The sequence below is a fragment of the Ruditapes philippinarum genome, unplaced genomic scaffold, assembly GCF_026571515.1.
Source record: "Ruditapes philippinarum isolate M1 unplaced genomic scaffold, ASM2657151v2 ctg6021_1_1_1_1, whole genome shotgun sequence".
NCBI classification, from domain to species: Eukaryota; Metazoa; Mollusca; class Bivalvia; order Venerida; family Veneridae; genus Ruditapes; species Ruditapes philippinarum.
The window spans coordinates 107,029-128,494 of record NW_026856506.1 but is presented as its reverse complement, the minus strand read 5'-3'; the positions used below and the strand labels follow the sequence as shown (position 1 = coordinate 128,494).

The window sequence follows — 21,466 nt, the reverse complement described above, 5'->3', positions numbered from 1 at the left end:
CCCACCAGCATCAGTCAGGAGTTTTTAAAGTGGTGAATTTAAACTGTGTTACAACTGAATGAAGATTTCTGAAAAAAGTAGATGGCTAACCTATTATATTTTGGGCCTCATTTGACTTGAATAGTGTTGATGTTTAAAGTTGAAGACAGTATATAATTCATCAAGAACAGTGGAATCCAGAATTAAGCCTCAAATGTGACTGATTTACTATAGAACAAATAGAAAGAAAATTCCCCAGGCTAACATCATCCGGCCCAAAACCATTTTGATTTTTGGTAAAGTCGCCCCATTTTCTATTATTTATTTAAAATATAAACACTTACAAAGAAAGAAAATGAAATTTAACAAAAACAACAGAAAACAAGAAGTTTTAAGATGATTACCTTTATTTTTATATAAAAAACAATCAATAAAAAAACCTCAAAAAACACCCAAAATGTTACTGTCCATAAGTTCTATAGAGGCACAATGAAATAGTTACAATAAGAACAGCTAATTTTTGTCAAGCATTACCACCAATTCACTCATTTTCTTCCTCTGTGTCAATCCTTTCTATTTTTGTCTGTACATTTATGGAGCTAAATATAAGATATATATATTGTTTATATATATGTGGTACATTGTAGACATTATCTTCAAGAGGGCTGTTGCGAACAGCTCTTTCGAGAGGTAACTAATATGATTTGAGACAAAACACAAAGTTATTGATCATTTACATTGTTTTTTGTTGTTTTTTTTTCCAATATCAAGATACCATGTTCATACATTCACAAATGAAATCGCCATTTGAACTCATACAAAAATAAATATTACCTATCCCAGGTATTGGTTTATTAAAAGGGCCCATTATGCCCCAAAATGCTTTAATTTTTATTTCTAAAAAGCTTTTTTATTTTTGGTGTCCTGTTATAGTTTCGAAACAGATACATGTACTCACTGGCCAGTTACTTTATCCATATTTTGCTTCTGTTGCTTTTTGAAATTAGCATAATTATATAGTGATACAGTATTTTTTTTAATCAAAATACTTCTTCGTTTACATTCCGCTACCTTTATGACAAATAAATTTACATTCAGACTTATATTATTTTTTTTTTGGTATTAAGCATCTAACATGCACTTAAACCATTTCTTAAACTTTATAATACTCATGTTTGCCCTTTCATAAGTAAGTAAATTTTATACATTTCTGACGCATAATGTGCCTTTAAACAGTATTTATTTCAAATAATGCAAACATATACCATCAGGATACAACAACATTATATAAAACAGGATTGAAAAGGAAGTCAAAGGCTTATGTATATTTCTTTCTTGTAAATTGTAAAAGTAAAGCAAATACCAATGTATATATATACACGTTCAAATTAAAATTGTAACAACACATACAAATAATGTAACAACACATACCTATCCCAGGTGTTATTAACAATATTTAGACAAACAATTATCTAATTGTTAACATCATACATTGTATCTTTCTTAATGAAAATTTACATTTCAATGAATTTGATTGGTATTAAGCCAACTTGTTACAAGAATATTCCTACGATTTTACGAAGTATCACTACTGATCTATTAATGAGATTAAAATTGGGAAGGAACAATCTGTAAATATTGCACAAATTCAGACAGGTCTTCCTAAAAATAGAGGAAATGTTTTAATTGCGTTTATAATATAATGTCTCCACAACGGTTTGCAACATTTCATTTCTTTGAGTTTGACTTATTATAATATAATTATACTGGTTTCCTAACAATTTCCGGTTTTTAATTACGCTATTTTTAAGAAATGAATTGAGAATCAATCTACTTTAATAGTAGTACAGCTAGGTACCTGGCCAACATTTCCTTTAATTTGATTTTGCTTTTAAACTTTATTTTCAAATAGAAGTAGATCTAGAGTAAGACAGTTGTATACTTTTCTTGCGTTTATTCAAAATTTCATAGTAATTTACCAAACCTTTACATTTTCAATGTTAATTATTGCCGTGCTATAAATTATTTGAAATTTATATCTAAATATGAAAATACTGTCCTTGTATTCTATGCAGGTAAAGTAACAAAAAGTAACATTGCACATTGAATTTGACATTAATTTTTGCACTTGGGCATTTATCTATAATTCCCCAGGAGTAGCTATGGATTTCGTTATGTACCAAGTTCCCTAATTTAAGGCAGCTTTAAACAGCCGAAAACTCTTCAAAATATATGAACTGCTGTTTTTATTTTTGTGCTGTTTCTCTCATTTGATTAAGTAACACAGGGGCTTTATTGCTGAAAATAGACCGTACAGGACGAATGAAAAGGGGCCAGAAACTGCTAGGGGCCGGAAACTGCTAGGAAATCAGTATTGCTCAATTTACCTACACTAACATCTTAACGCGTAAAAGAAGAACAAGTAGATATATTTTGTTGCTAAAGCATCAAGTCGCCGGATAGAAAAATGATTTTATTATCATAAAGATCATAAGAAAATATCGGTGTAAGGGTTCAAGTATTAAAAAAGAGGAACAATATGTTGAGTATTGTTTGCCACCGAGGCTTGTAAGGCAAGTGATATGCTGTTAATTCTACTTTATACATAAACTGTTGTACCATACATTGAAATCCATATGGTTAATTACTAGTTAATAATCCGATATTTACCGACAAAATTATCTAATAATTACCGATCATCGAATATTTGCAAAGTGTCTATTAAATATATATTTGTTTAATTATTATTGCATGAAACAATGCAATTCTACTGTAAAAGTGTTGTCCATCATTATTATGCGCTATCGAAAAAAAAAATTTAGTTGAAATCAATACATGTATTCCTATCGTTACATACGATACAATTAACGTTTAATTGCCTTTCAGTGCCTTTATTATTTTTTTCTATGTATCTAATACGATTCTGGGCCCCTATCGTCATACCGTATTGGAAACCTGCGCGACGGAAACCGACGGAATATAACGAAATCAACGATTACCATTATATTTCAATAATGTGCCTCTTAAGCATCAAATTATTTTGTACTAAACTATCAAAAGTTTGACAGAAAGTTTAACCCTTTACCAAGAAAAAAGGAAAAGGTTTTGAAAATCTATTTTTAATGTGTAAAATATGAGTATGCAGGTTTTTCTTATGATATAAAATATGAAACTGATTAATGAAAAATAACTTTGTAATTATTTATACAAAATGACAATGATATGCATCTTATCAGCATCCATACCTTTTGCCAACCATTAACAACTTACCTGTATGTAAAAAGTAAAAATATCCCTAAATTCAATGACTGATCCTAAGGGATACATTATTGATTCATTTTATGAAAATTGTAATTTTTTAAGATGTCAATATTTGTATATTTTATTTCATTGAGCAACAATATTGTATGTTTGGATTTTTGAGATTACTTGATATAATTGTGGTCTTTAATTGTTCAATAATTGAGATGCTTCTATTTTCAGATTTTAAAGGCTTATCCTACCATAGGTATAATATTAAACTGTTACAAATATAGTCGCCGGTTTCTACCGGCGACTAATGAAAAAGGGGTGCGAAGAAGGGTAGTTCGCAGGAATTTTTAGGTTCCAAATGTAATGCAGGTACATTTATTAAAAACCAAAGCTAAACTTCCTCTCAAATCCCTCTTTTAATACGTACGCGCATTCACAAAATTGCATGAGATGCACACTAGTTTCTGTTAATAAGCCTACGTTGTGGGACCATCCGATAAAATACAGGAGCAGACGAAACAAACAAAACGCGGACATTTAGTAAAATTTTCGCGTCTTATTGACAAACGGCGCACGGCAAAATGAACTTTAAAAGTAACAAATAAACTACAGTACCCTTGACAAATGAGAAGGTATTCAACTTGATTTCCCGTTCTTTTAATTCTTTCGGATGAAGCTCGTTTTTACAATTTAATAAGGAAAAAATCAGTTCACAGAAAGATAGTCCACATGTCAATTTGAATGTAAATCTAAAATCTTTGTATCCATGGGCTACCCACTGATTAAGTCATCACAATAAATTTTGTTATCATTTTTTCTGTGGTAACGTATTAAAATGTATGCTTCTACTTCAGCTGTTGTTGTTACCATTTTTTTAAAACACATTCGGGTGCAGCGAGTGTCGCTTTCTGTTAACTCTGCCTTCTTCGTAAGAAATTTAGCCAGACCAAATGTTATACTTCCGTTTCCGGTACACGAGAGATTGAGATGTTATTGCGCAAAAGTAACATTTTGTGGTTCTTTTGAGCATAAGTACAGTGTTTTAAAGGTTAAATAAACATTAAAATGGAAGAAGCTAGTTTAGACGACTTTTTTGCTAAGAAAGACAAAAGCAAGAAGAAGTCAAAGTCTTCAAAAGTCATTGCTAGTGACATTCTTGAAACAACAGATGAGCCGGTTAAAAAAGACAAAAAGAAGAAAGTGAAAGAAAAGACACAAACTTCTACAAATACAAAATCTGACAGCAACACAATTGGAATTACAGTAAACCCAGAAGAGGTTTTGGATTTGGTTTATGATCCACTCCTCTGTTCTCTCAGTTTCCATGTCTGAAATAGTTTTGCTGTAATTTTTATGCAGGCAATATTGAAATAAATAAATTTCTAAGCCTAATAATAATTAATAAGCTTATTTTTTATCAAAGGCCTACAGTGTCTATGTCATTGAGATGGGAGTAAATGATGCTGTCCAGTCGCTTTTCATACTTTTATCAGGTCTAATATATTTATAGACCGTCTGTAAATTATGGAAGTGTCTAGCCATTTGGAGTCACTTATGTTTAGCTAGCAATATAGGCCTGTACTGTATGGCCAGCAACTACCGTAAATTACAGTAAATGATCGAAAAATATTTTCAAAGCCAGGATGAGTAGGTTCAAATTTCTACTCATCCTGCATTTTGTGCATGATTTTCAAGATGAACTTCGCCGGCACATTAGACTGCTAGAATTCTCATAATCAGTTTGTATACACTTATAAATGGAAAACTGGAAACTAAACAAAAAGTAAGCTTGTTTAAAAGGTTATGTTTAAACTCACTTTAACAGGCTGGTGAAAATGCCTGATCGGGCTTATGACATCAAAAATTATATTTCTAGAAAAATAATGAAGAGATTTCTTTTAAACTTTGTTTATTGAGCATAATGTATAACATAATCAGAATGAAAAATATTTGGTATCTGTCACTTTTGTATGCATTATTTCCCCTTTTTCATTTTTATATAACACATAATTTTTAAAGTCTTTAAAAAATATGTTACATATAAAAAGTATGAAACAAAATACGTTAAATGACTTCTTTATGATCCAAATCATTACGCCAACACCTGTCAGCATACATTTCACTCAGTTTTCAAAGTATAATGTTCAGTGTCAAAGAATTTATTGTCAAAGTATTTATGCCAGAAACAGAATATTAAATCCAAATATATAGAATAAAGGTACTGGCGCAATAATTTTGAGCAAAATGAAGATGTTGAACACAATTCTGTTAACAATTTTACATTACAACATATTTTTTAAGGACTTTGAAAATAATGTGTTATATAAACATGAAAAAGGGGAAATAATTCTCACAAAAGTGACAGTTACATGAAAAAGGGGAAATAATTCTCACAAAAGTGACAGTTACAACTTACCAAATATTTTTCTTGACATTATTTTGTTCCCTCTCCCCCTGTTTTACTTAAGGTTGAAATAAAAGAAAGTTTTTCATAATAATGAAAGTGTTATTTATAATACATGTATATTATTGGAAATTGAACAGATACAATAAAATAAGTTAGATGTCAAGAGTGCATATATTCATTTATGACAGAGTTATTTCAGACATTCTTTTCTCAGTTCTCACTGTCTTCTGCATGTTGTCAAAGTTCTGTTTTGTTTGTTGAATTAATAGCACTGTCACTCACATGTTGTTCTATTTGGATCCTCTTGCAGTCTGTGATGTAAGCTTCATTTACCAAGATAGAAATCTGAGTTCAAGATAAAAAATTCAAAGTTGAATATAATTGATTGCTAAAATTCCTGACTGTAAAAACTAAAATCCTGAGTCTGTTTGCGACATGTATTCCTGATTCTTGTTTTTGTATGTGTTTAGTGTTACATCACAGACTTTCCTGGTCACATGCCTTTTTCTAATATATTTGAATTAATAAGTTTTCACTTAAAAGCCCTTGGATTTCAGTTATGGTACAAGTATGCCAGATAGATAAAAACATTTTTTATATAAATTCAAATCTAATATGCATGCAAAACTGTACTTATGGTTAAAATTTATGGTTCTTCAGAATCAGATTATTTATTGCCAGTATTTATGTTAAAATGTTAAATATATGTATTTTGAAATGATGACAGGATATATACATGTATCTTATTCTATAATGACTATGAAATGCATCAGTATTCAAAAAAACATTCTGATCTAATTTTATACAGCTGTAAGAACATAAAAGGATAACATTATGTTTAACAAAGAGACAAGGCTCATGATACATTTTGCATCAATGAAAAATAGTTACTTTACAGTTTCCATGGTAATGTTACAAACTTTTTATTTGCAGGTAAATGCAAGCTTAAACCCCTACCATGCCTAATTATCTTAATTGGACTATCTTTCAATCTTGACAAAACCAAATTTTAGCATTATTTAGACTGAATAGCAAACAGTGCAAACCATGATCAGGCAGTATGGATGTGTTGCCTGCACTTGAACTGCACTGGTCACAGGGGTAGAATCTGTTGCTGACTGCAGGCTATGGGTCAACACAGTCATTTTTTAAAGAAAGTTAAGAATTTATTTTTGACATGACTGCTGTCCATGTCTAGTTTAGACAAATTGAAGGTCATTGCTTTGGTTGTTGATAATTACCTCCCTTGATAAGTAATTAGGAAATTGCACTTCAATCATAAATACATCATAACATGTACCTTACACCCTAATTTCAACAATATTTACAAATGTATTTCATTTCATCAAGGGTGATCGTGCAAAGTTGGCAGGTAGGGGTGTGTCAAATAAATACTGGCAATATTTTGCAAAATCCTGCTTTGTAAGTAAAAACAAAGCAATTGTTGACAACTGCAATGTTTCCAACTACATGTACATTTGTATATGTATGATGAATAGATATACTTTACCTTTGAACTGTCTCTTACTTCAGGAAGAAGAATGGAAGGAAGTTGAAGAAGAGGCAGAAAAAGATTACTCTGGTTTAAGAATAGCAAATCTACAAGTAACGTAAGTTGATGGACTTCAGATTTAAAATAATGAAATCTGGGAAATGATATACTTGTTCAATCACATAAGATTATTAAAATCAGTTTGAGATACATTTATCAGTTGATGTTACTGAGACAAGCATTTACAAAACCAAACACGGAAGTTTGAACTTTTGTCTGAGAACAGTGATTGTGTCATATCATAATGAATTTGTTCATAGGTAGGTGTCATTGATGTAAATGTGCCAATATAAATTGGGTAGCTAAACCTGATTTAGCTCAATTCTAATGATGCAGTGTATTTTAAAATGGTTTAATTGCAAAGAATGCAAGTTGGTGTTGGTAAAAACAGGTAACCAAGATTCAAACTATCATTAACAGATCTCGAGAAGTTTTTTAATACATAGATAGAATAAACTAACTCTTTATTTTCACCAACATTGATTATGAATAACAACAAATGGGTGTCTCAGTGTTAATAAGCTTCAACTTCTTCTTTTTTTGTTGTTGATAAATTACATCACAAGACTTATTTATACAAAACTTGAGTCATTTGAATGTATACCAACTTAACAATCTGTTCTGTTCTGCTTCAAACCTTATTTAGTACATGATACATAATTTTACCTAATATATTTTGATTATTTTTGTTTCTTACAGAGAAAAGGAAAATGAGGAGACTGAAGAACAGACAGAGGAGAATGTAGAAGAGGAAGACGATGATGGTGAAGGAAAAAAGAAGAGGGATACTGGTCAACAGGGGCCGTGGGTAAAATCTGATAACGTACAACAACCTCCTGTAACCCCCAAACCAGCAGGTACACTAGTATAGTTGATAGTTATTTGTTGTTGTGCATTTATGTTTAACCCTTCAGAGATTGAAAATTCCCCTCGTCTGCTCGTAATTACGAGTAGAATTTAAGAGAATTTGGTGCAGGACGAGTAGATAAATGTTGCCTGCAAATTAGAATAAGAAGCTACTCGTCATGCAGGACGAGTGACTCTGAAAATATTTTTCTATGCCTGCCCTTCCTTCTGATTGTATGGAGATTCAGGCTAGGCAAAAAACAACAACAAAGTTCTGTTCACAGACGCTACCTAGAAAATGGCAGACACAAAAATCTGAGGTCCTAAAGCCTAAAACATAAAATTTGAAAATCTTACATAGATAATCACTTACGATGGAAAATAAATGTCAGATATAATACATATGGCCAGAATTAAATTAAATTTGGTGCAATTCTTAGCCAATTTTAGCATTTAAATGTTTTTTAGCTCACCTGTCACAAAGTGAATTGGTGATCTGTTTTGATTGCTTTTTGTCTGGCGTCTGGCTGGCGTCAGTCCATCCATAAACTTTTACTTTAAACGACATCTCCTCATAAACCACTAATTCAATTTCATCCAGACTTCACAGGAATGTTCCTTTGGTAGGCAACTTTAAAAATTGTTCAAATTATTAATTCCAAGCAGAACTCTGGTTGCCATGGCAACCAAAAGAAAAAACTTAAAATATCTTTTAGAAAACCAAAAGAGGTAGAGCTTAAATATTTGGCATAAAACATCATCTAGTCAGTGTCTATCAAGTTTGTTCAAATAAATGCCCTGGGGCCAAAATTGTCCCCGCCCGGGGGGTCATTGATTTTCCTTATTTGTATTTAGTAAAAACTTTAAAACTTTAAAAATCTTCTTTTAAAAAGAAAACAAAATAGCTAGAGCTTAGATAAAAAACATGAAACATCTTCTAGTGGGTGTCTACAAAGTTTGTTCAAATAAAAGCCCTGGGGTAAAAATTGACCTGCCCCAGGGGGTCATTGATATTCCTTATATGTGTATAGTAAAAATTAAAAAAAATTCCTTATATAATTCCCAAAGAGCTAGAGCTTAGATATTTATTATGAAACATCTTCTAATGGGTGTCTACCAAGTTTGTTCAAAGAAAAAAGCCCCTGGTTTTAAATTGGCCTTGGCCCAGGGGTCTATATACAGGTGAGCAATTTTAGGGCCACCATGGCCCTCTTGTCTGTTTTTGGGTCATTTAGCGCAATTTTTATACTGAACAAACAGATAAAGCGAATGATCTGAAATTTTGCACACAATTTTTGGTCCTACATCATATAGTACACAAATCTAAAAAAAAAAAAAAAAAAAAAAATAGATTCCAGTTCAGCCATGTCAAAAGAACCCCAGTTGAATTCCCTTTAGTCTTTGGAAATCAGAAGTTGAGGCAGGTAACAAATCCCTATCCTTGAAAATTTTTAATACATGTAATAGTTATACTTTTTTGACGAAAGTTTTTTATGGAAAATTCAGCAGTATACCATGAAATATTGCAATTGTTTGCAGAGTACTACATGTACTCAAGGCTTGCTAAAAAAGGAAACCGGTCATTGTGTTCAAGTTATAGAGAGCTTCAAGTAGCATATTACTTAAATAATGACAAAAAAATTGCTGACAAGTTTGAGTCTATTCATGTAAGACAGTGAATATTTCAAGTTTTCTCACAGTCCTCATTAATCAGTATTTCGCCGTAAGGGTGATTGAATTATTTCCTCAAATTGTCCTTATATTGTGTTTTCATATGAAATATAGAATTGGTTGCTATTCTTGTAGGAGAACCTCAGCCAGAAGAAACCCCTAAAGAAGAATCAAAACCGACTACTGGCAAATATATTCCGCCCAGTCAGCGTGGGGCCGCAGCAGCCGGTGGAGGGGGTGCCACTCCAGGGCCAACAATTCCTGCTCATTTAAGAAGGAAAAAAGCAGCTCCCAATTTAAGGAGTGAAGAAGACTTTCCAACACTTGGTGGTGGTCCAATGCCAGTTCAACAAGACAGGTATGATGCCAGGAATTTTAAGCCTTTTTAATTTGTCAATTATCAAAACATTACAAAACATATGTTTTGCCCTAAGGAGGAAAATTTAATTGTTTCTGAGGCATAAAGTGCCTTCAAATAATGCTTTTCAGAAGCATCATGGGGAAATAAAGGGGCGTTCGTGGCTGAGTGGTTAAGGTCATTGACTTCAAACCACTTGCCCCTCACCGCTGTGGGTTCGAATCCCGACAGTGACTGTGGATTCTTTCATGTGAGGAAGCTATCCAGCTAGCTTATGGAACGTCAGTCGTTCTACTCAGGTGCCCGTTTGTGCCTGAAATAATGCACAGAAGGGCACCTGAGGTGTTCCTCCACCTGTAAAGCTGGAACCTCACAATACGACCTATACAGTGTCGATGTGACTTAAAACCAAATCAAATAAACAAATATGGGGAAATAAGCATCCATCCATGTTAGCGATATTTTCCTTAACCTTTATCCTACTTTTTACAACATAATCTACTTATGTGACAAGTCAGACCAAAATCAGCAAGCACATCATCGCGATCTGACCATGGTCTGCACTGTTTGCTTTTCAGTCAGAAATTTTTCCTTAAAATGATGAATGGCTTTGACCAAATTTAAGATGGGCAAGTCCATTTCTGATATTTAGCATGGTAAGGGTTACGAAAGATTAAAAGTAAAACACACACGTGTATATGTTATGTATTTCAGTGATCCAAGAAGTTTTGAGAGAGTGCAGCATGGGGGTAGACAGCTAGACGATCCTACAAAATCATCCCAACAACTATCATTAGGGAATAAATTCTCAGCTCTACAAGATTGATGATAGTCCTCTTATTAAATAAATATTAGAATTTATCTCTAGGTTATAATTGAAGCTAATGAGACGATCAGTGATTTAATTAAACATTAGAATTAATCTCTAGGTTATAATTGAAGCTAATGAGACGATCACGGATTTAATTAAACATTAGAATTTATCTCTTGGATATAATTGAAGCTAATGAGACGATCATGGATTTAAATTTCATACATGAAGATATATTGCTTTAATATTGAATTTATACTTTAACAACTGAAATACAGGTTGAGTAATGTAACAACAAACTTAGGGTAATGATTAACTAAAATATTTAATAAATTTTTTATAAAAAAAATTTGTTCACCTTACTTTAATATTTAAACTGAATGAGAAAGAAGACTATTGGTTACTTCTACTATTATAATCATGTAATCATGCATTTTCACATTCGTAAAATTTTGAAAGCGAAATATCTTATGACCTGACAAAATTTTGAGTAATGCATGGATATAGGGCAATATTTTTGTTTCCCATACAGCAGTTGATTTTTGTATGCAAAATATTCCATTGATTCATTTTGCCTGGAAGTTTTGTTTTCATTTAGATCTTGTCATTGTCAATTGAATTAATACTACATTTTATGTACTAATTATGATGATGTAAAACAGCAGTTTTTGTTGTTTTAATAGTACATGTGTTTTTAGTGAGTGACAGTTCAAGGGAGGATGAATAACAGGTGATAGAAAGTGTGTCGTGAATTTTTGGTGACTATATGATTCCGTAACATGCGTGGATGAATGACTGGTGTCTGAAATGATATTTTGTGTTTGCTTTCTTTAGCTTATATAAATTACTTTTGTTCAATTCTTCACTCTTGTGGGTAATTTTTTGGGAAAATATTGTAAGAATTTCCCATTGATTTGTTGAGATTTAAAATGATTTTCTAAATATTTGGGTGTCTTGTATCTTTAACATTTTGTTATTTTTGTTTCAAGTAATCTCCATTTTCAACTCTGTTGTACCATTAGAACAGTGAGTCTGAAACCTGACCTCATTTAGTGAGAATGCTCTAATAATTCTCATGTCTCAGGTTGTAATTACATACAGTTTTGGGTACTCTTTTAAGGTTATTTATAACAACATTCCATCTAGATGCTGCTGCTGTTAGCAGGATATCTTGAGAACCTCGTAGAAAAAAATTATTATAACTTTATAAGTAGAATTTTTGAATTGAGATTAATTAAATTATTTAATTTGAGTTATAAAGCATGTTTGAATTTGTATAATCTAAGTTTCCTTCTGATATAGCACTTTGTTTTTCTGCATTTGTAAGTAGAATATCTATGAAATTATGTAGATTTTTTTTGTTGATTACAATCTTAACATTTCTTTATTTTGAAATTTTCCCTAAAAGTAATGAATCGACTGGACTATTTTCAAAGATGGATAAGTCAGTTAAAGATATTTGAGTGTGGGGGGGGGGGGGGGGGGGTGGTTATGTTGCTCATTTACATGATACTAGATAAATTATATGTTACTTTCTCCCATTTTCCCACTTTCTCTACCAACTCTTTATTATAAGTTATCTTCAAATCTTGCTTCAATTTTTAACCATTGCAATGAGACATGCTATATGTGGGTTAGTTCCTTTAAAGATAAACTTTGAGTATTTGATAAGAAATTTTACTTTCAAGATAAGTTAGTTTTAAAGTTTAGTTTCTTAATTACATTTGTTAAAATGTTTATAAATGCATGTGTGAATTTGTTCACTTGAAACATTATTATTTGAAGGCGGAAGTTCAATTTTATATTAAATCATGTAATAATTATGGATACATATAGATTATTGATTATTCTAACCCATGAGTATAATATGCTTGTATCTGTTAATAATATAAATGAATTTTAGGTTTCTAAGTTGTGAAATTTTGCAGCCAATAGTATGAAGCCTAGTCAGACTGGTCTTTATGAAGGTGGGCTTGTCAGGCTTGTCTTAATGAAGGCTGGTCAGATTGGTCTTAATGAAGACTGGTTAGCTTGGTCTTAATGAAGATTGGTCAGACTGGTCTTAATGAAGTCTTGTCAGACTGGTCTTAATGAAGTCTTGTCAGACTGGTCTTAATGAAGTCTTGCTAAACTGGTCTTGATGAAGGCTGGTCTTTATAAAGGCTTGTTAGTTTGGTCTTAATGAAAGCTGGTCAATGTTGGTCTTTCTGAATACTAGCCAGACTGGTCTTAGTGAATGCTGGTCAGGTTGGTCTTAATTAAGCTTGGTCTTAATGAATTTTGTTCAGGTTGGTCATAATGAAGGCTGGCTTGGCATTATACTTCAGGCTGTTTTGATGTGGCCAGCATTTCGTGGGTGAAGTTTCAAACTTAGATCTATGGGAAATATTTTTGTATTATGATTAAAGTACATGTATTAATTTATTGAAAACAGTTTATATCACCAAACATTTAATATTTTCTTCTAAACTTATTGTTACTTGCATACCATAGATTTTTTTTAGCTCACCTGAGCTTGCTCAGGGTGAGCTTTTAGGATCGATGAATGTCCGTCGTCCGTCCGGCCGTCCACAATTGCTTGTGAACACTCTAGCGGTCGCATTTTTGCCTCAATCATCATCAAACTTGGTCAGGATGCTTATCTAGTTGAAAGCTCGGATGAGTTCGAACATGGGTCATCTCAGGTAAAAATCTAGGTCACAAGAGCTAAAAATAGAAAAACCTTGTGAACACTCTAGAGGTCACATTTTTGACCCAATCTTCATCAAACTTGGTCAGGATGTTTGTCTAGGTGATAGCTCGGATGAGTTCGAACATGGGTCATCTCGGATGAAAAAGTAGGTCACAGGAGCTATAAATAGAAAAACCTTGTGAACACTCTAGTGGTCACATTTTTGAACCAATCATCATCAAACTTGGTCAGAATGCTTGTCTAGTCAATTGCTTGGATGAGTTCGAACATGGGTCATCTCTGATGAAAAAACTAGGTCACAGGAGCTAAAAATAGAAAAACCTTGTGACCACTCTAGTGGTCACATTTTTGACCCAATCATCATCAAACTTTGTCAGGATGCTTGTTTAGATAATAGCTCGGATGAGTTCGAATAAGGGTCATCTCGGATGAAAAACTAGGTCACCGGAGCTATAAATAGAAAAAACCTTGTTAACACTCTAGCGGTCACATTTTTGCATCAATCATCATCAAACTTGGTCAGGATGCTTATCTAGTTGATAGCTTGGATGAGTTCGAACATGGGTCATCTCGGATGAAAAAGTAGGTCACCGGAGCTAAAAATAGAAAAACCTTGTTAACACACTTTAGCGGTCACATTTTTGCATCAATCATCATCAAACTTGATCAAGATGCTTGTCTAGGTAATAACTCGGATGAGTTCGAACATGGGTCATCTCGGATGAAAAACTAGGTCACAGGAGCTAAAAATAGAAAAAACCTTGTTAACACTCTAGTGGTCACAATTTTGACTCAATTGTCATCAAACTTGGTCAGGAAACTTGTCTAGGTCATTGCTGGGGAATAAATCGAACATGGGACATCTCGGATGAAAAACTAGGTCACAGGAGCTAAAAATAGAAAAATCTTGTTAACACTCTAGTGGCTACTGTTGTGATCCAAATATTCTGTTAATTGGTCTGAAAAGTTTGTTTTGATGATTTCTAAGTCAAGATCGAACATGGGTCATCTTGGATGAAAAACTAGGTCACACCGCCCAAATATGGAAAAACCTTGTTAACATTCTAGTGGTCACATTTTCGACTCCATTATCATCAAACTTGGTCAGAATGCTTGTCTAGGTAATTGCTTGGATGAGTTCGAAATCGCATGTGAAACTAGGTCACCGGAGCTAAAAATAGAAAAATCTTGTTAACACTCTAGTTGCTACTGTTTTGATCCAAGTATCCTGGAAATTGGTCTGAAAGTTTGTTTTGATGATTTCTAGGTCAAGTTTGAATATGTGTCACCTGGGTAAAAAACTAGGTCGCACTGCTCAAATATGGATAATCCTTGTTAACACTGTAGTGGTCACATTTTTGACTCACCTGTCATGAGACTTGGTCAGAATGCTTGTCTAGGTAATTGTTTGGATGAGTTTGATAATTCAGGTGAGCGATCTAGGGCCATCATGGCCCTCTTGTTTAAAATTCTCATTACTGTCATACTTGGTGCATTTTTCTTTTTCATTTATTGAGGGGAAGATGTGTTTTACACATCTTGGACATATGACTCATTTTTGTTGCATTCCCATATAGACAATGCACAGATATATAGCTTGCAGCATTTACAAAAAAAATTCTGCCCTTAAAATTCTTTAATATGTTGTCTGCAATATTTTGGCAATCTGTATAAAGCGTACAATATTAAAAAAAGGGCAAATGATAAGAAAAGAAGAGTTACATGTTACTCTGTCTTAATTTGAAATGGCTCTGATATTCAAAAGTGAATTTCGATAAAAAGAAAGCTCTGATGTTCTTATTAACAAATTTAGGGAGAAGAAGCCCCGATGCACTACTATAAATTTAGATTGGAAAAAAGGCCCCATGTTATTAGTAAATATTGACAAAAAAGCCCCAGTAATGTAATGTAAATTTAGAAAGAAAAAGCTCTAATGTTCATTTGCAAATTCAGATTATAAACATGGATCTCATTATATATGAAGTGTAAATTATTTACTGTTGAGAATTTATTTCACTGTCGACAGTGTAATTATGCTTGGAAGTGCATTGATCACTGTGTTATGTTCATAGTTCATTTTTTTTAAATGAGGGTTCCTGAGAATCTTGTGGAATACTTTAGGATTTGTTTTTCTAATTCATAGCTTTATTAATACATTTTTAATTATTGTTTTCAGGAAGGCAGGAAATTAAAGGGTTAAGTTAGATTTAAATTATGTGTGTTAAATAGATCATGGATTATTATCATTTACCTGCAAGGATTTTATTAATTTTACAATATTCCTTTGAAATAATGACTATCTGTAATTATTAGTGTAATGAATAAAAATAATAATAATAAATGGCTTAAGAATAGGTAATTTATTTTATCATTTGATATGAAATATATTGTATTCCTTACATATGGTAATTATGCGCTTGACCCTTACTGCTGCGGGTTTAAATCCTGTATAAGAAATTTGGATTCTTAAATGTGTGGGAAATTGTGAGGAAGCTATGGAGTTAGTTTAAAAATGTGTCGGGGTGGGTCTGTTTTGTGAAACCTCATTTCTGAAATAATGTAAAAATGGTACCTGATGTTTTCTTCCGCCAATAAAAGTGGAAAGCCTGTTTGACCTTTACATTTTCAGTATGTAATTGAATTATAATTATGTTTGTGTTGAAGGAACAGAAAAAAAGAGAATTTATTCCTTAATACCATGGTTTTCATCTTGCTAATATTGTGAAATGTAAACGAAAAACAATTTTGAGATGGTATAATTTATTGTGTTTTTGACAAAATGAGTTATTTTGAAAAGATAGTGCTATAAAAGAAAAAAAAATGAAATAAATTAATGATAACAACTATCTATGTGTGATTATATTTTCTCTACTCCATGTTCTAAATCTTATACATGTATATAAGTTTGTCACCTCTCAGAGATAATATAATTGCAAAGTGTGTCCTTATTGATAAGTAACAAACCAAAAACACACACAAAAAAAACCAACAAAAAACTTTTTTACACTTATAATTGTTGGTTATCATATTCTTAGATCATGCAACGTTTAAGTGAATTCTGAGTTTTCATTTTGCCTATGTTTATATGTATATGATACCGATCACATTGCAAAATATTTGAATTTTAAGCAGACCTGCACTGTTCCTATTTTTAACCAATGCATTAGGTAGTGGACATAACTTCGGATCATTTGGCACGTTGCATAGAATTTGATGTTATCGTCGAAAGTAAACAGCAGGTTATTTATTATCTGCTTGTTAGTTTTATTCATGGTATCGCTGAATTTTCGGGTCTTAGCAGCTTTCACTGAAAATACAGGATCCTCGGCTTTTTTTCAGTTTACATACTTTTGATCTCGATGTTAAAAGCTTGAAAATACCCAACGTTATTGCACAAAATCAATCAATTAGCTTCCATCTTAACAAAATTTAGTTCGATATAAAATGGAAAAGATTTTTGTGTCGCCTCTACGGAGTAGTGGCGACATATAGGGATCACTTCTTCGTCGTTTGTCTGTCTGTCTGTCCGTCCGTCCGTCCGTCCGTCACAAAACTTGCCCGGACTAATCCTCATAAACTACTGGTGCAATTTCATCCAAACTTTACAGGAATGATCAGTATCAAGTCTAGTTGTGCATATTGTCATTATTTTCCGGTTCAATGATTTTTGTCAAGAGTTATGGCCCTTTAATAATTTTTAATTTAAAGTTTGTCCGGACTACTTCTCTTATACCACTAATGCAATTTCAATGAAACTTTACAGGATTGATTTGTAGCTCAAGTCCTTGCGCATATTGCACGGGTTTTCCGGTTGAATGATTTTTGGCCGAGTTATGGCCCTTTGATAAAAAGGTGTTTTTTTCTGTGTGTTGCCAGATACACAAAAGCTTGTCCGGACTACTCCTCATAAACTACTGGTGCAATTTTATCCAAACTTTACAGGAATGATCAGTACCAAGTCTAGTTGTGCACTGTCCGGGCTGTCTGTCCGTCTGTCACAAAATTTGTCCCAACATGAAATTGGCCATCATGAGGCGATGTGATTACTGATCGCTCTTGTTAAATCAAGCCGAGCGTTGAACTACTATCTTTGTAAGTGTCCAATAAAGGCTATCTGCTATCGTTGAACTGCTATCTTTGCAAGTACTCAATATATCCAAAAGTACTAAACCTACATGTTAGACCCTTCAACTTCGTTATCAGTTATTTTCACTGTTGTCGGATCCGACAAACATGCATTGACTACTCCAATTCTCACATAATTCCTATTTGAAGTGAACAACATCATATGTCAATCTTACACCAACAAGGACAAGATAAGAGTTAGGTTAAAAATACACAAGATAAGAGATAGTTAGCATTTATAGAGTTCCTATTCTCTTAACTTATCATTTGCAAGCTTGCCTTAAATCATGAAGGGAGGTAGCGTCATCGGCGCTTTTCTCTCGCTTACAGCAGCGCTTGCTGGAGCAAGCGAGGTTGACGGAGACACGCCTCCAAGGAGCACGTGCGATCCGTCTCTTAGCAACAGCACTATTTTTGATTATTCTATAAATAACGTTTACGGGAATGAATCTATCGATCTGTCGTCTCTTCGTGGGAAAGTAACGTTGATTGTCAACGTGGCTACCTACTGAGGGTACGTTGTACAGTACCATGGACTGAATGCACTACAGTCTACCCATGGTGCTGAAGGTTTCCAGGCTCTTGGTGTACCTTGTAACCAGTTTTACTTGGTAAGTTATTTTTTTGACATTGATAAAATCGTGGTAACAAAAGAAACCGACATTTGTCAGTTTTCAATTCGCTTCTGAAAAAAAATTGCTATTTATATTTATATGATATCCACGACATACAGTAAAACCCATGCAATGCGGCCTTCTGTAAAGCAGTCACCTCTTTTCAACATTATCATCTCTTCTGGAACAACCTCTCTCACCAACAACCAAAATATTTGTCTCCCAAAGGGTGTTGTTCTACAGAGGTTGTATAAAGAAATGTATATTTCTGTCAGAAACTACTAACCTCTTGCGCTTATAAAGTAAAAAAACGTTCAAGACAAGTGTAGCTTTTGTGGTGTTTGAGTCGGGATCAGTAAAAGGCACATTATACCTCAGAAATGAATAAATGAGCCGTGTCACGACAAAACCAACATAATGGGTTTGCGACCAGCATGGATCCAGACCAGCCTGCGCATCCGCGCAGTCTGATCAGGATCCATGCTGTTCGCTATCAGTTTTTCGACTTGTAAAAGGGTTGATAAGCGAACAGCATGGATCCTGATCAAATATTCTTATTTTATTTACAGCAAGAGCCAGCTTGGAATGGTGTGGAGCTGATGAATGGACTGAAATACGTCCGTCCCGGCAACGGGTTCGTTCCAAACTTTCCACTGACAGAAATTGTCGATGTAAACGGGTACAAGGAGCACAAAATGTTTACATATCTTAAGGTATATTTTCTTCAAATAGCAAAATATTATATAAAGAATTCTTGTTGGATTTAATCGCACATTTCAAGAATCAGCGATATTATATGGAGCGCCATGATCGTCTTGAGAGGCGCCGTTCTTTTCGATGCCTGTTTTCTTTAAAATACATGCTTAATTAAGGTCATGGCATGTTTCATATGCTATTTTCTAACTAACTGGCAAAAGTAGCAGCGAGGCTGGAATCTTATCTTATATATAGGGGCTTATAACACACTTCACGCGTTGTACATTTCTTACCTATTCCTACAAATACGTGATATTCACTACTCTGTAAAAATGATAAAGTTCATAATGTCTAAATGTATTGAAAAATGTTTGAGTGTCAACGAAGCCGAAATATAGTAACCTTTACGGTTCCTAAGATAATGTAGCGAACATCTTGTATGTTTGATAATATTTTCAAAAATAAAAACAAGATATATATACTAAAGGTCAGTCTGCTTTAGAAAACTATGGACGCCTAAAGCAACCGGACAATCACATTTAGGTTCTCCCTCTGAAATTATTTCGAATAACCTGGAACTAAAAATGTATCTTTCTGCACCAAACCCATTATTGATATTTCAGTCTCTTTGTCCGACGGTGTACCGTAAGATCTACACGCCTATCTTGTACAGTCCGGTTTACACCGAAGACATCCGATGGAACTACGAAAAGTTTCTGATTGGTCCAGATGGCAGACCTATTTATAGATATGCCCAGACAGTTGACCCTTCAAGTGATGTTCAGCTTCTTGCAGACATTAAACTGGAACTAGCAAAACTAAAATCTTCAGCATCTTCAACTGGAGGTGGCGCTTCCGGTTCTGTAGTTGTGGGATAAGAGTTCCATAAACATTTTCAAACAAATACATGTATAGACATTAACATAAAAAACAAACAAAAAAGAAAACAAACGAAAACTTAACATTTTCTTTTATATATTTTTGTAAATTAGTTTATATGATTTGTCTTTCGTAAACAGGGTTTACCTGTAGAATGATAATGATCTGTTTGACGGATACATTTTCTTGTGCATTCGATATGTATCTTGAAAACATAACTAAAATAAACATTAATATATATGCTGTGCTGTTATTCTTTTCATTATTTTTTCTTGGCCATTGCATGCATTCGACTGCCTAGGTCTAAACGTAGTTTATATTAGACAAATATACACATTTACAAATGAAATAGTCTTATCCAAATGTTGATTTGTTAAAACATGGTCATGCGTGTGCATATTCTTCAAAGTTATATAAAATAATTGTATGCAGCGGGCGGATTAAGAATTTCTGTTTCCATGGGAAGTGGTCGGGCCCAAAGGAAATTGAATTGCGACTATAGATACACGTGTTTAACCGCGTGCACAAGGAAGAGGAAAAATTGGAAATTGAAGATTTTTAGAGCGTTTCAGGTAGTCAAACATTTTTCATATTAACTGAAAACATTTAAATATGAGGATCATATTCGGAGTCATTGCCAAGCGTCCCATTTTATTAGTTTCAAATAATCCATCTGATTCGGTATTGGAGTCAAATTTTTTAGGGCTACATGTGCCACAAGTTGAAAACTAAAATTATTTACTAAGTAAATGGCAATAACTGACTGAATAAATCCACAAGCGAACCACAAGGTGCATAAGTACACATGCTGACCAACATTCTTGTAAACTTTCAGGCCTACAGGTCAAATACTTTTTGAGCTATGCATGAACAAGTTGAAAATTGCAAATTTATACTAAGTCAAGGGCAATAACTCTAACAAAACTGAAAAAAAATCCACATGCAAAATCCCAGGTGCATAGCTTCACAGTGATGTTGATCATTATTCCTGTAAAGTTGGTTGATTCTAACTCAAGCACTCAAGGAACAAATAACACAACATAATGAAACGGTTTTTACTAAGTCAAGGGCAATAACTCTACAAATACTGGATAAATCCACAAGCGAAACCCAAGGTGCACAACTACACATGCTGACCAACATTCCTGTTAAGTTTCATGACTCTAGGTTAAATACATTTTGAGCTACGCACGACACAAATTGAAAATTGCAAATTTTCACTAAGTCAAGGGCAATAACTCTGACAAAACATATAAATTCACAAGCGAACCACAGATGCAAAGTTCACATGCTGATCAACATTCCTGTAAAGTTTCATAACCCTATGTCAGATACTTTTTGAGCTACGTGTAACACAAGTTGAAAATTGCAATTTTTACTAATTCAAGGAAAAAAACTCTACAAACACTAAATAAATCTACACGAAAATACCCAGGTGCACAACTACACATGCTGATCAACGTTCCTGTATAGTTTCATGACCCTATGTCAAATTCTTTTTGAGCTATGTGCGACACAAGTTGAAAATTGCAAATTTCTATTAAATCAAGGGCAATAACTCTAACAATACTAAATATATCCACA

The 21,466-nt window shown here is 33.3% G+C and overlaps 1 protein-coding gene and 1 pseudogene across 3 annotated transcripts; both read left to right on the top strand.

Moving 5' to 3' along the window:
• The first annotated feature begins 4,181 nt into the window (after nucleotides 1–4,181).
• On the top strand, nucleotides 4,182–11,214 carry LOC132746800 (protein CDV3 homolog). Of its 2 annotated transcripts, none has more exons than XM_060736054.1 (5): nucleotides 4,182–4,494; nucleotides 7,172–7,248; nucleotides 7,890–8,047; nucleotides 9,843–10,065; nucleotides 10,780–11,214. In XM_060736054.1, exons 1-5 carry the CDS (start codon nucleotides 4,297–4,299, stop codon nucleotides 10,889–10,891), a joined length of 768 nt encoding a protein of 255 aa, XP_060592037.1. In that variant the 5' UTR covers nucleotides 4,182–4,296; the 3' UTR covers nucleotides 10,892–11,214. The 2 variants fall into 2 exon arrangements, with proteins under 2 accessions (XP_060592037.1, XP_060592036.1); XM_060736053.1 differs by having other exon boundaries at nucleotides 4,182–4,509.
• Nucleotides 11,215–17,929: 6,715 nt separating this feature from the next.
• LOC132746801 (glutathione peroxidase-like) lies at nucleotides 17,930–20,122 on the top strand (annotated as a pseudogene). Its single transcript, XR_009628035.1, has 3 exons — nucleotides 17,930–18,304; nucleotides 18,877–19,020; nucleotides 19,627–20,122. The product of XR_009628035.1 is annotated as a glutathione peroxidase-like (transcript).
• The last annotated feature ends 1,344 nt before the right edge of the window (nucleotides 20,123–21,466 follow it).